Source organism: Erinaceus europaeus, chromosome 14 (genome assembly GCF_950295315.1).
Source record: "Erinaceus europaeus chromosome 14, mEriEur2.1, whole genome shotgun sequence".
In the NCBI taxonomy this organism is placed as follows: domain Eukaryota; kingdom Metazoa; phylum Chordata; class Mammalia; order Eulipotyphla; family Erinaceidae; genus Erinaceus; species Erinaceus europaeus.
In genome coordinates this window covers 24,855,119-24,870,960 of record NC_080175.1, presented here as the reverse complement: position 1 = coordinate 24,870,960, position 15,842 = coordinate 24,855,119, and the positions used below count along the sequence as shown (strand labels likewise).

Here is a 15,842-nt window from a genome sequence, read left to right as displayed (position 1 = left end):
TGCAGGGGCAAAGCTTCACAAGCAGTGAAGCAGTACTGCAGGCATGTCTCTTTCTCATTCCCTCTCTCTTCCATTCCTCTCAATTTCTCTGTCTATCCAGTAACTTAAGTATTAAAAAAGAAATGAACTTGGGGGTTCAGTGAGCCACTTTTCTGGGAGCTCACTCCCAGGACTGGGCAGCCCCTTCAGTAAACACTGGTCCATACCAGGTTGTTTATTTTTTTTTGGGGGGGTGCGGGGGTGTCACAGGTGTAACTGGGTCTCCCTGGCCACCCCCTGCAAGTGAGGCTTGGTGTCAGCATGAGGAATGGAGAAGATGAGGTTATGGAATCTGAAAACCTGCTGATAGAAATGAGGGCAGTAACCCTGGGCAAACCTCGACCACCACAAGAGCCATTACTGCAGACCAACCACAGATGGTGTAACATCACCCCTTCACGTCAAGGCTGAGGGAGCAGGGTAGGGGTGGTGGTGGTGGTGTTTTTCACCCTGAACTCTCTGAGGACCTGACAAATGATGCTTTCCCAGGGTGGAAATCTGTTCTGTAAGGGTGAGGACAAGTTGTGTGAGGAGATGTTTCCTGTGCCTTTCAGCTGGGCCACTGCCTTGTCACATCTGCTGGAGACCAATACTGTGTGTGTGTGTGTGTGGTGCAAGGCCTCCAGTGCTGCTCACTGAAGGGGTTGAGTTAACTGTCAGTGACACTGCACACATGAAGCACATGACAACCTCTCTTCCTACAGTGGTCTTTCCAGAACATTCTATCAATATCTAGAACCAGTCTTGGCCTGGTACCAACTGCTCTCTCCTGTGTCTCAGCAACTGCTCTTCTCCAAACCAGCTGGTTTTGGTACTTCCTGTGCTCACCATGCTCCATCAGGCACCTCTGCAGAGTGCCATTCCCTGGTCACACCCCACAGCTTTCCACCCAGGCTTATCTATGAGTGGGGTTTGTCTGTCCCCTGCACTGTACTTTCAGGATCCAGAGTGACTTTCCTGGCTTGTTAGGGCTGTTGCCTCCCTCTCCATTGTATGTTCTCCCCCACACTGTTGATACCAGCCTTGCCAGTGGCTGGGTGGCCTGTGACTCCAAACACTGGACAGCAGTCTTTGGGGAGTGCTAGAGAATGCACTCAGCAGAAACCTGTTTGTACCCCAGAAAGGAATGTCTTGCCTTAGGGCTGAGGCTGGGCACAGCAGGTGGCCTCCCTCTGACCCCTGTCAGCTGCATTTCTGGGCTCCTCACTGAACCACAACTTGTGCTCACAAGTAACTATTCAAGGAAAACAGCCTCAGAGGAATTTGGAACCTAACAAGTCCACAGAGCAATGTTAGGTAGGGGTGCCCGGCTTTTCTGTCTCCCCCTTCAGAGCAGCTGGAGGTGGGGGGAGTACCAAGTGCCCCACACAGTTGCCTGGCAGCTGGCCTCATTCAGGTAGGTGACAGTGTTGTGCTGACAAGCCCCTGGATGCCTCCCTGACAAACACAGAAGGAGCTGGAGGGGAAAGCTGTGCACACCCTTCTCACCACCCCTCCTCTCTGCAGCCAGGATTGCTTGCTGCAAACCCCACAATTTCAGGCTGCTCCCAGATCACCTGCTTCCTGGGGCTCTGTTCTTCCTCTCCATCCACTGCTCCCCAACGTTTACCTGTTCACAGGACACAAGGCCTTGCTGCCTCAGCCCCATGGACTCTGTACCAAGGCCTGTTCCCCACACATGAGCAGAACTCAAGGCATTCCTGTTCATTTCTGCTTCTGTTAACACCTCTCATGCTCCATGGCCCAGCTCGATGCTTCCAACCCCAGCAGGCAGCCTAACCCCCACACTGCTTGTTCCCACCAGGATCAGCTATGTGACACAGTGCCACCAAGTGACAGTTAGATAGGGGTCATCCAGTACAAGTGGTCTAGCAAGTCCAGTCATCTGGTCACCACCCCAAACAGCCATCAGGACTGAGAGAATTTGCAGACACCACCAAGTGTAATCAATCTGTTCTCTAGTCAGGTGGGGAAACAAGCCACCAGAGGGAAGCTGGGCTGCTATGGGTCCCACGGTCAGTCTGTAGCACAACTGCCCCTGTCCAGGCATCTTCCTAGTGACTGCCGAGTACTGAGGGCTTAGCAGGTGCCAGGCCCTGAACTAAGCACTGAATTCCTCTCAAATCTGTCTATAACAGTTGATAATAGCCATTGGTATACCTAAAGCCATCTTCACAGGTCAAGAAGCTTTGGCTTCGAGGACTCGAGCTAATTTCCCCTAGGGTGTTAACAAGGATGGACCAAACTACGATACAAGTAAGATGGCCCCGCAGGTGGCACGATGCATACAGTATTGATCATGTGAGCAATGAAGTCCTGAGTTTGATTCCTTGCAACACAAATGCCAGAGTGATGCTCTGGTTCTCTCTCTCATTAATACAACTTTTTTTTGTTTTGTCTTCTCCTCTGTTTTTATTTTCTATTTTGTAAGGATTAGATTTTTTAACCTTTTATTTGATAGAGAGAAATTGAGATGAGGAGATAGAGAGGGAGAGATAAAGAGAGACACCTACTTGCAGCACTGCTCCACCCTTCACGAAGCTTTCCCTCTGCAGGTGGGGAGTAGGGGCTTGAACCTATGTCCTTATGCAAGGTTAACATATGTGCTCAACTGGGTGTGCCACTGCCTGGCCCCACCATTAATAAATAAATCTTTTTTTTTTTTTTAAGATTCAATTCAGACTTACCTAAGCTGGATTCCATGTTTCCCCAGTGCCAGGTAATCCTGCATTTGCACTGCTATGCTTCTCATTCTCTAGACCATCTCTGGACTGGGACGCATGTTCACAAACTCTGTCCCTTCTAGCCAGCTCAAGAGGGTCACAGCTCTGGAAATGGGTGACAGACTGGACTACTAGAGAGCAGGGACACATACATGCTGTGCAGAGGATGAGGGAAACTGCGAGATACCAAGCTCTCTGATGGTTGCTGGGGAGCAGACAGTCACCAAATCCATATGGTGTGTGTGTGTGTGTGTGTGTGTGTGTGTGTGTGTGTGTGTGTGTGTCTGCCCATGCGCACAAATCCACTGGACACAAACTCCTGAAAGGCTGCTGCACCGTTCAGAGTGTGAGCTCACTTGCAGCCATTCAGATCACAGGGTTCATTTACCACAACAGGAAGTCTGCAGAGCTATGCAGAGCTGGCCTGGCTTCATGAGTGAGTCCATCTCTTAAGACTGTTCCTATAAATTAATGCAAACTCAAGGGGTATGAACCCAGTCAGCAATGAGGCTGGGGAACAGAGGAGGCAGTCAAGAATTGTGGGAGAAATGAGTAAATAAATTAAGGCATAATGTGCACACTACATTTCTCCTTTAGAAGTCAATGGAGTAAGTACCTCTGCCCTCTTTGCTCATGAACAAACAGAAAAGAAATCATCCCCACCTATGTCAGAGTAAGGAGTGTAGTAGATCTTAACTCTAGTAGGGAGGGGTAGGAGATAAAATGCTTGGGAATATAATTATTAAGATAGCGATGCATATGTCTCAGGAAATTGCACAGTAGCTAGAGTGTTGGACTTGGAAACATAAGGTCCTGAGTTTGATCCCTGACGTCGTGCATTTCAGAGTGCTGCTCTGGCATGTTCTTCTCTCTCTCCCCCCCTGCCCCTCATGCCTTATTTTTGTGGAGACAGTGACTCTTTGTTTTCTCCACAATGTACAGCTGTTAAGAAGTAACATAATGGGAGTCGGGCGGTAGCACAGCAGGTTAAGTACACGTGGCGACAAGTGGAAGGACTGGCATAAGGATCCTGGTTCGAGCCCCCAGCTCCCCACTTGCAGGGGAGTTGCGTCACAGGTGGTGAAGTAGGTCTGCAGGTGTCTATCTTTCTCTCCCTCTCTCTTTGTCTTCCCTTCCTCTCTCCATTTCTCTCTGTCCTATCTAACAATGATGACATCAATAACAATAATAATAACTACAACAACAATTTTTTTAAAAGGGCAACAAAAGGGAAAATAAATAAATATTAAAAAATTTTTAAAAAAGGAAGTAACATGGGAGTCGGGCTGTAGCACAGCGGGTTAAGCGCAGGTGGCGCAAAGCACAAGGATCGGCATAAGGATCCCGGTTCAAACCCCGGCTCCCCACCTGCAGGGGAGTCGCTTCACAGGCAGTGAAGCAGGTCTGCAGGTGTCTATCTTTCTCTCCTCCTCTCTGTCTTCCCCTCCTCTCTCCATTTCTCTCTGTCCTACCCAACAACGACAACAACAATAATAACTACAACAATAAAACAGCAAGGGCAACAAAAGGGAATAAATAAATAAAATAAATATTTTAAAAAAACATTTAAAAAAAAGGAAGTAACATAATGACAGCCTAAAGTACTTTGGATCTCTTCTGTCCTCTCCATCTCCTTTAAAACCTGCCATGCGGGAGTCGGACGGTTGCGCAGTGGGTTAAGCACACGTGGTGTGAAGCGCAAGGACTGGTCTAAGGATGCCAGTTCGAGCCCCCGGGCTCCCCACCTGCAGGGGAGTCGCTTCACAGGTGGTGAAGCAGGTCTGCAGGTGTCTATCTTTCTCTCCCCCTCTGTCTTCCCCTCCTCTCTTGGTTTCTCTCTGTCCTATCCAACAACGCACGGCATCAACAACAAAAATAATGACAACAAGGCTACAACAACAAGGGAAACAAAAGGGGGGGAAAAAAAAAAGGCCTCCAGGAGCAGTGGATTCATGATGCAGGCACCGAGCCCAGCAATAACCATGAAGGCAAAAAAATAAAAATAAAAAAAAAAAAAAAACCTGCCATGCAACAGCCATTGCTGAAGAGTTTGGTGAGGTACCCCGTTATACTCTAGACACAGCTGAACACACCGCTGGCTGCTCAGGAATCAGTATTCAAATTGCAGAAACTCAGAAAACTTGGGGCCATTGCCAGTGCTTCTTTCCACCGAAAGGTGGGTGCTGCTGGGTGAAGGGCTACTGCTCTGAGTGAAGAGGAAGAGGAAGAGGAGGAAGACCACAACTGGGCTTTCAATCCATATGGGGTGGGGGCTGCAGAGAGAGAGAGAAGAGTGGCTGCTTTGGGCTGTGCTAACTATCTTGTCCCCTCTCTGTGAGGCTGGGATGCACTGTCCACCCTTCAGTGTGGTGAGGTCTTCCTACAGCCTTTCAACAGTCTCTTAAGCAAGTCTGAGCAGATTTTACCCTCTACTTGGAACTCAACTAGGGCTAAAGCATTGACTTTGGAGGGGACGGAGGAGTCCCAAAATTCCCAAGGTTCAATGTTCTCACACAGGTGAATTAAGGGAGCTCAAAAATCCCTCGCTGGCAGAGGATGGCTGTCTTGGACTGAGAGCTCTGTGCCTCCAGGGAAGTGTAGGAAGGTCCAGTGTGTCCTCCAGGTGCCAGCAGGTGTCGACTCCTGCAAGGCAAGTCCCTCGAGGCAGAAACAGCATCAGCATCTGCTGCCTCCCTGCCACACCTGCCCTGCTCAATACCTCCTGGAAAGAAGAAACCATCCTGCAGTTGAAGGCAGTTTTAGTTGGACCCAGGAACCAGAGTGATGGAGGACTGCCTTCACAGTTTTGTGAATAGTCAGAGCAGATCATGCCTCCCAGGAGGTGAAGCCAACACAGGCCATTGAGGCCGAATAGGCATCTTGGCTCCTGCTATTTAGGTAGGCAAGGAGGAGGGTTCTCAAAAACAAGAGAGCATTGGTGGCGGTGTGCCCTGGGGGTTGGCAAGGCTAGGGGAGCTGCTGAACCTTTCTGCTAGATTTGCCTCTGTTAGGAAATTGAAAACAAGAGTCTTGTTCTGGTTGAGCCCCAGACCTCCTGTTTAATAACAGATACCTTTCCTGAAGCCACACAGGTCCTATGTTGGGCATCTCAGCTCTCTGCCTAACTAGGTTCCTTGGAAAAGGCTTGTCCTCAGTGCTGGATACACAGCTCCTTGCCTGATCCTCTCACCTGCTTTCTGTTCTCAAATTCAAAAGGAACATGAACCTTTGAGCACACATTGGAAGAAGGCTTCTTCTGCAGGAATGTGCTAGGCATCTGGGGTCATCTCTAGTAGGCTAAGTCTTCCTCCAATCCACCACATCACAGATCAGGGCCAGGCCATTCTCACCCTACCTACATGTCCTCTGCAGAGCAGAGTGGAGAGTCTAAGCTGCTGAGCTCTAGGCAAATGACTTAACCTCTGGGCCTGTAGCTGCAGCCACAATACAGCTACGGTGCCTTCTCCTGATGAGTTCACCCCATGAAGCCAGCAAAAGTGTGCACATGAAGTGCATGGCTTGGCATCTGGTGTTCACTGTCTGAAAAGTGTTGCAGATACAACTCTCTTTGGGCCAGTTTGGTTACAGGGCACTGGCACGACCACATCTTCCCATTTCTCAGTGGCTTTGTTCTACCTAGCAGGTCCTGGAGCTCAGGGATGAGTCAGGAGTGGCTGGCTGCCTCTGAATCCTACTCCAGAGACTCCCAGTCAAATGAGAAGGGGACACAGACACTTGGTGGGCAAGGCGAGACCCTGGGGAACAGTGATATCTGTAATAGGGGCTACTGCCCGAACAATGAAGTGGTAATGCCTCAACACCCCACACCCCCATACCAATGTCAAAGGCATCACAGCTGGAGCTTTGTTCTCTGAATCACAAGCCTGCTCACCACTCCTTCTGAAGCCAGTATGCAGGATGCACACACAACATCTCTCCTCCCCCACAGTTGGGTTGTCACTGTCAGTCCCCACCCCCCTCCCCGCGCTTCCTTGAACTGGGAAACCACCCTCTCAAGGATCCCAGTTTGGGTTCTCTCTGTTCCTCTCCACGCACTCTGGTTAAGCTGGGCCAACACTCCAGGCCTCCGGGTTTCTAGTGACGACTAACCAAGGAGCTTTGTGCAGTGAACACAGAGCTCCAAGGAGCTACCCCTTCAAGGGCAAAGAAACACAAGGTCCAAAGGAGAGGAGAAGCCACAAGCAGAGGAGTTCTCTGCCCCAAATGGAGGATCCTGCCCCTGGACTCAAGTTGGGGAGGGACTTGGGGAGGTCATCTGCTCCAGTGTCTATATCTAAGTAACTGTCAATTTCCATTTCACAGAAGGCATAACCGAGGCCTGGGAGGCTTAAGGGACCTGAAGATACCCCACTAGGAGGTGGAGGGCCAAACCCTCCTCCTGGGAGGGAACAGCAGGTGCTTCAGAGGGTATGTAGGCAGGCTGGGTCTTTGAAGGGAGCCACAGAATCACTTGGGATGGATGCCTCAGGAGAAGATGTGTCTGCACCTCTGCCCAGCCTGCTGCATGACAGCACTGGGCTGAGGTGCCTGGGCTCTGCCTCTGACGCCTGAGGCAGCACCCCAAGAGCACACAGGGCTCTGAGGTGATAGGAAGGTCAAGGACAAACACCAGGGGACCACTGAGCCTCAGAGCAGGCTGACTGCCTCTACTGTGAGGGCTCCTCTTGCAGTGTCTCCAATTCTATTAGAGAGCATTTTCCTTGGGTCTTGGGGTGCTTAGGGCTCCCAAAATTAGGTTCCTAGGAAGCTGCTGGCTTTCCTGGGGGATGGGGAGGTGTACTAGGAGGGTCACAAAGACCAAAGGCAAAGCTGTGCAGAAGACCAGCTTATGCCCAGCAAAAGACTCCACCAGAAGAGGCCTGCTGTAGCCAACTGCCTGGGCATGACTCCAGGCAGGAGGGCTGGGCTAGGCCTCTCTGAGTTGGGAACAGGCTGTGAAGACCCCAGACCCAAATGTCATGACTCAGGCCTATGTGGGTGCCAGAGCCCTGCTCTCAGCAAGTTTGGTTTCTGAGCCTCCTGAAGCAGCAGCCTGAGCTCATCTCCCTCTGGAAGCCAGCTGGGATTTCACCATGATCACTACAGCTGCTTGCTGTGCAAAGTTGTAGGAGTCAGCGTTCAGCAACATCCCTGTTCTGTCCTGATCTGATCTCAGGCTTGATCTGATCCTTTCATTCCATGCCTTAGCGCCTTCATAAAATGGGTACAGTCATCCTTTGGACAACCTAGTCTCCAGGGATCAAAATATTGGAAGAGGTGACTCAGGAAGTAGTATAGTGGGTAATGCACAAGATCCTAGTTAGACCCCTGGCATTGCACGTGTCAGAGTGATGCTCTGGTTTTCTCTATCTCTCCTACTTCATCAACAAATCAACTAAAAAAAAAAATTCATAGAAGAGAATAGAGAAGGACAGGAAAAGGAGGCAGGCCCCTCCCCTCTAGAAACATTCTCAAACCAAGCCCAGAGAGTCTCCTGCCATTCCCTGCAGTGAACTGAAACTGAAACGAAATGCCTTAGAACTGATCCCAGCCCAGTAGGCCGAAGGATGATGGCTGACCAGGCATTGAGTTGCAGATCTACAGGAGGCCATGGAGGGACTGCAGCTCAGACAGACAGACTGAGTCCTCTTCCTCTCCACCTGCAGAGACTCCAGCTGCCAAGGACAAAATGTTGAGGGAACTGTGGCCCCCTTGGTGAGAAGACATGGGGTGGAGGGATCTATCGACCTCCTGGACCACCATGGGCAAAGCCTGAGGAGACAAAGCCTAAGCTCTCAATGACAACGGGCTGCCATGGGACCCTGCCGGTTCCTAAGCCTGGCTCTGTCCCCCGACTGGGCCCTCATCCCAAATCCTGGAGGCCTTCAGCGCAGCAGAGGGTGGTCAGCTCATCAGCCAGATGTGAGCCAAACTCCACCGGCTTGGCTACTCTACAGAGAAGTCACCAGGGGCCCCAGGATCCCAAATCCTATAGTGACATCATGACATGCCTTCCCGACCAGCTGGCCAGGTTCTCCTGTTCCAGCCTGGTCCCTGGTTTGGAACACAGCCCCAATATGGGGGAGGGGTGCAGGGCACCCCTGAGCTGAAGGCTACTTTGCCTATAAGCTATGAGGGCATGGGACCCCAAGCAAGGGCTGGGTGGGCACAGTCTCAGCTGCCACCCGGGGCCTACACTCACACATGCAGGTTAATCACCCCCAGCCGGGGAGACATTCCTCCACCACCAGGCAAACTGCTGGCCTGCAGCCCAAACCAACAGGGGAAACTTCAGCCTCCTTCAGGCCCTCTCCCCGCCAGATGGAAATAACGTATAGCTGTAGAGGTGGGGGAGGAGGAAAGGAACAAAAAGCCACCAGCCAGCCAGCCAGCCAGCCGAGGAGCCAGGCAGCACTCACCGCTTTCGTTCTTCTCAATGACATCCACCACCTCCCCAGCCTGGAGGCTCAGCTCTGAGTTCTCCTGCTTCTTATAGTTGGACACCACCACGTACTGTTCCAGGATCATGGGCTCGGTGTTGCTGTCGGCACCTGGCGAGGGCAGAAAGCACGCGGTGAGCCAGCGGCCAGCCGTGGCCCCGCGGTTGAGGTGCCCCCTGTCCATGGGCCTCGAGGGAGGCTGCTCTGTAGCCAGTGCTGCTCCCAGGGGCTGCCTGCAGCCTGAGCTCGCAACTCACTGGGCCCCAAGGACAGGCCATATAGCAAGGCCCCACACCGGCCCGCTGCACCGCGGGGGCCGGGGGACATGGGGAGCCAGGGGACAGGAGGTGGAGGGGTGGGGGAGGCAGGCAGAGACAGAGAGACAGAGAGAGGGATGGGGAGGCTGAGGAAACTTAGCAGGAAGAGCCTGCTGCTGTGCCGAGTTAGTCACAGGCCAGCTCTAGCCAGTCTGGGGAGAGGCCTGGGGTGGAAGTGGTCTCTCCAGACCCCTCAGCCGCAGGGGCGTGAGGGGAGGGCTGAGGGCCGGCGGGTGGGCGGGCGGCCCATGAGGGCTGAGGCCAGGGCAGAGGAGAGAGAGAAAGGCCAGGCTGGGAGGAGGGCTCCCGCCTCTCCCCCCAACCCCTTGTAAACCCAGAGAAAGAAAGTCAGCAGTCCTGCCCTGGGGAGGGAGAGGGAGCAAGGAGAGAGACCGGCTCCACAGCCCCGGAGCCCAGGCGAGAAGTCAAGAGGGTTTGAGGCCGCCAATCACTGGGGTTTACTTGCAACCCTTAAATAGAAACACATGAGACCCATCGAATGAGGAGCCGGGGGTGGAGGCAGGGGAGGGGGAGGAGATCAAGACTGTTTACTTGAAACCCAAGAAGAAAGTCTCGGCCTGCCCCCCACTACCCCCCCCCCATTTTTCCTCAAGTTTGGCCCTATTCCTGTCCCTCCAGATCATGGGGGTATTGTCACAGAGCCCAGGGGTGTGGCCTGCTCACCCAGCCCCATGTACAGAGAGGGGGCGTCCCAGGGGTCTGGGGCTCAGTCTCCCTCTGCCTCCAGGCTGTGGGATTCCAAGTCAGGCTCTAGTGGCCCTTTCCTGGCAATTTCCTGGAGTTTAAGAGGTGGGGGGAGGGGGGCTCAGCCTAGGCAGGACTGGTGAACCACCTCTCTCTGTCCTCTTCAGCAGCTAGGCCAGTGTGAGAGTCGCTAAGTAAGCACCAGGCTACAGGGTGGACAGACTGGATGCCTTGCTCAGCTTAGTGGCTGTGTGGAAACTGGACCTGCTACTCTAACCTCTCTGTGCCTCACTGGAACCATCACCATTAGAGCACCAGCAGAGACAAAACAACCAACAATGCATGCCCTGTTTAGAGCTAAAAGTATCCACATGCCAGAAATGTACTAGTTGCCTCCTACAGGAAGTCTCCCCAGATTACCCTCAGCCCAAAGGGAATTCCTAGTACAACTTCTTATACCAAATACATCTGCCGATCTCAAGGAAGGCTGGCGGTTCAATCTGGCTATAGAAACATAGGAGAGGGTTCATCCCTAAACTCCACATGCCCCATTTAATCCCCCAGGGTACCCTCTGTACCTGCCCATGTCATGAACATGGGCCTCTCAAGAGGCCCAGAGAGGCCAAGAGGCTGACCGAGCTCACAGAGCTGCTACAGAGAGCACCAGGCTCAGCCTTGCATGCTTATGCTCATGTCTCTTTTCATTACAGAACAGCCCCCTGGTTTCTGCTTCCAGACACCCCATTCTTCTAGCATAAGGACATGCTAGACATTGGGCTGGGGAGAGAGCTAAGCCTGCCCAAATACCAACTTGTAGGCCTAAGGCCCCAGGCTGCAGATTCAACTCCTGAGACCACCTTACACCAGAGCTGAGTTCTGCTCCTCTCAAATAATAAACAAACAAACAAACAAATAAATAAATTTTAAAAGAGTGCTCATGCCCAGGCCCCAGCCCAGAGATAGAGATCTAACTGAACAGAAACACTGTTCACACACATGCCGGTGGTGTTCATGCTGTCAGAATAGGAAGCACTGCTTCTGGGGCTTCATCTACCCTAATGGAGGAGGCAGGCAGGCATGGGGAGGGCAGAGACATGCTGCCCCCAGCAGTTTCCTCCCCTGGAGTGTGTGCCCCATGCCAAATTTGCCCTTGGGAGACCCAGGAGGCCCCATCCCTCTGAGGTCCACCACACGGATTAGCCCCTCTATGTCGGGATTGTATTTCAGACAGAAACGCAGCCAGCAGCTGGGAAGGGCTGGCCTGGCTCTGCACTCTGGGCAATCAGCTCCCTGCCAGTCGGGCAGAGTGGGCAGGGTGCTGACAGGGGCTCCTTCCTGCTGTGGCCAGAGGGGCAGCTGAGTCTCTGTGGACAAGGGCACTGTGGAAGTGCATCTAGCAGAGAAAGGGCCACTGGGGCTCCTCTCCATTTTGAGGGACAGGGGAACTTGAGGTACAGACAGGCAGAAGGGGAGATCCTTGGTTCTTCACTGAGCTGCCAGTGCCCTGAAGCCAGGCCTGGGGAAGGAGCTCAGCTGATGGAACACAGGCCTTGCAAACCCCAGAAGCCAGATTAGACCAAAAGCTGACAGCACTCCACCATCAGCTCCTGGGGCCCCTGGCTCCAGCTAACTGGCCTATGTGAACCTAATGACAGTCCTCCACACTCAGATGACCCGTTATGGATCCATTTCTCACACAGGCAGACTGAGGCTCACAAGGGGAGTAGGGTCACATGGCTGAGACTGAGCCCGAACCTACCCAGCACCCTTGGGTGTGTTCTGAACTCCTACGTTATATGCAGGCTGCTTAGAGCTACCCATCCCTGGCCTCCAGTAGAGGGCCCTGCCTCCTCACACCCCTAGGCACCAGGTATGCAGCTGGTGCTCAATAAAGACCTCAGTGCAGGGACCTTGTTGACTTTTGCTGCCTCTACCCACCAGATGACAGTTCCCACCACAGAGGCATTCCACACAGGGATGTAAAATGAATGAAATGAGTGAATGGTAGACAGATGAACAGAGATTTGATGGTTTTGGAGGGTCCCGAAGTGGCTTCACCTCTTGAAATTCAGGAAAACCAGACAATTCAACTCTAGAAGGGGGAGGGGGAGATGGGGAAATAAGCAAGGAGGAGCATGGAGAGAGAGGGCAAGATTCCCTCCCACCTAAGCCAAGAAATCTGAGACAAGCCTTCAGAGAGAGGACCCCCCCCCCCACTCCCACCAGCCCTATCCCTTGGAAAACTGGCCATAGTTTTTCAGGAGACGGACACTCTAGGACACAGGTAGACAAGTTAAGAAAACCGTTCTCCAGGGGTTCCAGAACACAAAGGCCAGGCAGAAGCACTTCTTGGCATCTCCTCTAGGGATAGTGGAATGGACAGATGGGTACACACAGTCCTCACCCACAGCATGCAGGCTCTCAGCTCCCTTTCCCAGGTATCTGCTTTTGGGGCTCCACTTGCCCAGGGCTACCAGGTGACCTGGGAGCAGGTATTCAGATGAGAAACCACGTGCAGGAGGACAGGTGGGGGTGGGGTGGGGTGATGTCATCCTGCAGAGGCTGCCCTGGATCCCCTCCCAGCTCAGGCCTGGAAAATGGGGGTGGGGTGCGGAGGGATGGAGGGAGGAGGAGAAGCAGTGGAGGGAGTCTTGATTCTTCAGGTGGGAGGGGAGGACTCCCACGTAGGGAGGGGACCCTGAGACTTGCCTGGGGCTGGGCCCTTGGACCCAGCTCTCCTGGGGCTCAGAAGTCCCTGCAGCCCTGCACACGCATGCTCACACCTCACATCTGCATGCCTCCCCATACCACCTGGATGGATCCCAGGCTCCTGCCCAATCCTGGCTACTAACTTAAACTTCTGAACAAGGCTCCTGCAAGTAACTCTCCAGCTCTAACACTTTTAAGGAATCCCCTTAGCCTCTAGGATAAAGACCAAGCTGTCTTTCTTGCCAGTCTTGAGCTCCCCAAGATCCCTGGTACATACATCCCCTTCACCCACACCCAGTCCTGAACCACATTCACAATTCAGTACATGAGCCCTGTGCTTCCCCACTCCCCACATTCTGCCGGCCACACTGTTGCATGCACTCAGATTCTCACTTTCCAAGTCCTTGTCTTAGCTGGTCCCCTTCCTACCTGCAGTGCCTCCCCTCCTCCCCACAACTTCAATCCTACCTAGTCATCCCCTCCTCCAGGAAGACCCCCACCACTCTAGCCACACTCTGCTTTTGTCCCCTACTGGATTCTCACTGATACTACTCCCCAACCAGACTCCTGTGTCAGAATGGACACCCCAGAACTGGAGTCACGCAGGGGACCTGCAGTAATTGCCTGGCGCTCACTCAAGATGCAGAAGCACCAACTTCAGGGCTGAGGTCCAGTCCTGTTCTTCCTCATTAGCTTTGTGACCCAGGGCAGGATGCTTAACCTCTCTGAGTCCCAGCTTCCTCCCCTGTGAGCAGACACAGGAACAGCACCGACTGCTGGGGTCTTCTAGCACCAGGAGAGGTGGGAGGCACGGGGGTTAATGCCAGTGCATCAGAAGTCAACCGTAAACAGGTAGACTTGGGGAGGGGAGGAGAGGAGGGGAGGAGAGGAGAGGAGAGGAGAGGAGAGGAGAGGAGAGGAGAGGAGAGGAGAGAGGAGAGAGGAGAGAGGAGAGAGGAGAGAGGAGAGAGGAGAGAGGAGAGAGGAGAGAGGAGGAGAGGAGGAGAGGATTAGTTTCTTCAGCAGCCCCGGACTGTAGGAGAGAGGGCCACCATTCCCAGTATGTTTCTCCCAGACCCCACCTCCTGGCAGGCAGCAGGAGAGGACAGTGAACCAGACCAGAGCCACCCCAGTCTGCCCTGCTTCACTTTAGGGTGTTGCCTCAAAAAGGTGCAGGAGCTGAGCACCCTTATCTGCAGGCATCTCAGCCCTTCTCTGAGTTTCTTGTCTCTTCAAACTCTCCCGCATTCAGAAGGGGAAACCAAGGCCCAGAGAGACCCAGAGATTTACCCAAGACTCTGAATCTAGTCTAGCGTTGTTGCCTCTGCTTCTCACTCCCAACAGCTGGGCTCATCCTAAGACACCAAGCCACCTGGTGGTCCCAACTCCTGGCTCCGTACACCTCTCAGCCCCCAGTTCTGGGCATCACACCAAGGTCCCTCCAGCCCCTCACATTGGTTCCTCCTCCCAGGCCGGACTAGGCCGGCTGGCCTCTCTGGGGACCCCCAGGCAGCCAGGATGTACGTTTGGTGAATAAAATGTACTTGTGGGCCAAGTGGGCTCTAGCTCGCTGGCTCAGGGAGAGGGGAAAAAGGGACAGGCGCCCAGCGATTAGCTCAGGCCCAGGCTCTCTGCATGCAGCAGCAGCATGGGAGGGCCTGCTGCAAGAGGCCTGAGTTGAGGTACGGGGCCCTCCTCTGCCGTCTTCTTCCTGGGGGCCCTGACTCTCTCTCCCTGCTCATAGCTCGGACCTCTGGCCCAGCCTCCCTCTAATCTCTGGTTCCTCCATCTTGTTCTACAATCCTGAGTCTCAGTGCCAGCTCTCTTGTTTGGATGCTGAGTCAAACAGCACCCTCAGAATGGGGCGACTTGGGCCAGAGAGATAGCTTAGGGGGAGAGTGTATGCCTTACCATGTGCTAAACCCAGGTTCAAGCCCCACGCCCACGTGGGAGGTGTATACAACACTGGGAGAAGCTCCAGTGCTGTGATGGCTGTTCCTCTCTGGCCCCCTCCAGTCTCTCTAACTGAAAGAAAAGGTCAGACAAAGATGTGTTGAGGCCCCTGGCTCGGGGAGGGTTGGGGAGAGGAGGGATTCCTAAAAGATCCTTCTGCTGTAGAAATCTATGGGTCTGCCTGCTGTATCTCCTCCTAGCAACTGAAAAACCTACTCCTGTTTTTTGTCATTGTCCAGAAAGACAAAGGGTAAGGCTACCCTGACCCCTAGCCTCTGTGCCCAGCCACAAACCTGGGAAGGCTCTGAGGTCAGAAGCAGTTCCAGCCCTGATCCCTGGAGCACAGGAGGCTGTGCTACAGCCTCATGACAACAGGGGACCACCCCCACACAGGCAACAACGGTAGACTAGATTCAGCGTCTTGGGTAAATCTCTGGGTCTCTCTGGGCCTTGGTTTCCCCTTCTGAATGCGGGAGAGTTTGAGGAGACAAGAAACTCAGAGAAGGGCTGAGATGCCTGTAGATAAGGGACCTCAAGGAACTGATCACTGGGGTCAAAGATGTCAGTTCTCTGTTGAACAGTCTGATGCTCAGCACTCCCTGGATGCTCTGGCTGGCAAGAGTGGCCCACTGGGCTAATGCCTGGGATCACCTGGGCCAGGCTCCCAGTGAGGTATATGGGGGGGGGGGGCTAACCTATCCAGGAAGCACAGACAGGACTGGCAAAGCTGGGGCTCAAATACACATGCTATGGGCTCAGTGTCCATGTGCTTAGGCACCAGGAGGGAAAGGGCACCTTCCACCCACATGAGGGCTGCCAGGCTGGATGCAAAACCCTGAAAAGCATCCAATGAGAAGGCAGAGGTTACAGCCAGAGGGAGAGCGGGAGAGAACTGTCATGACAACAGGGGACCACCCCCACACAGGGAAGCATGTGGCCAATGCCCCGGGCACCAG

The 15,842-nt window shown here is 53.4% G+C and overlaps 1 protein-coding gene across 9 annotated transcripts in view; it reads right to left on the bottom strand.

The window, feature by feature from the left end:
* The window catches only part of SH3PXD2A (SH3 and PX domains 2A), a 262,938-nt gene that overhangs the window by 45,867 nt on the left and 201,229 nt on the right, over nucleotides 1-15,842 (bottom strand). For 8 of the 9 annotated variants that reach the window (XM_060171382.1, XM_060171386.1, XM_060171384.1 and 5 more), the window contains one exon: nucleotides 9,182-9,313. In XM_060171382.1, coding sequence (XP_060027365.1) covers nucleotides 9,182-9,313 — 132 coding nt within the window. Of the gene's footprint in view, nucleotides 1-9,181; nucleotides 9,314-14,223; nucleotides 14,245-15,842 lie in introns of those variants that run through there. The other variant, XM_060171387.1, reaches the window with a different exon arrangement.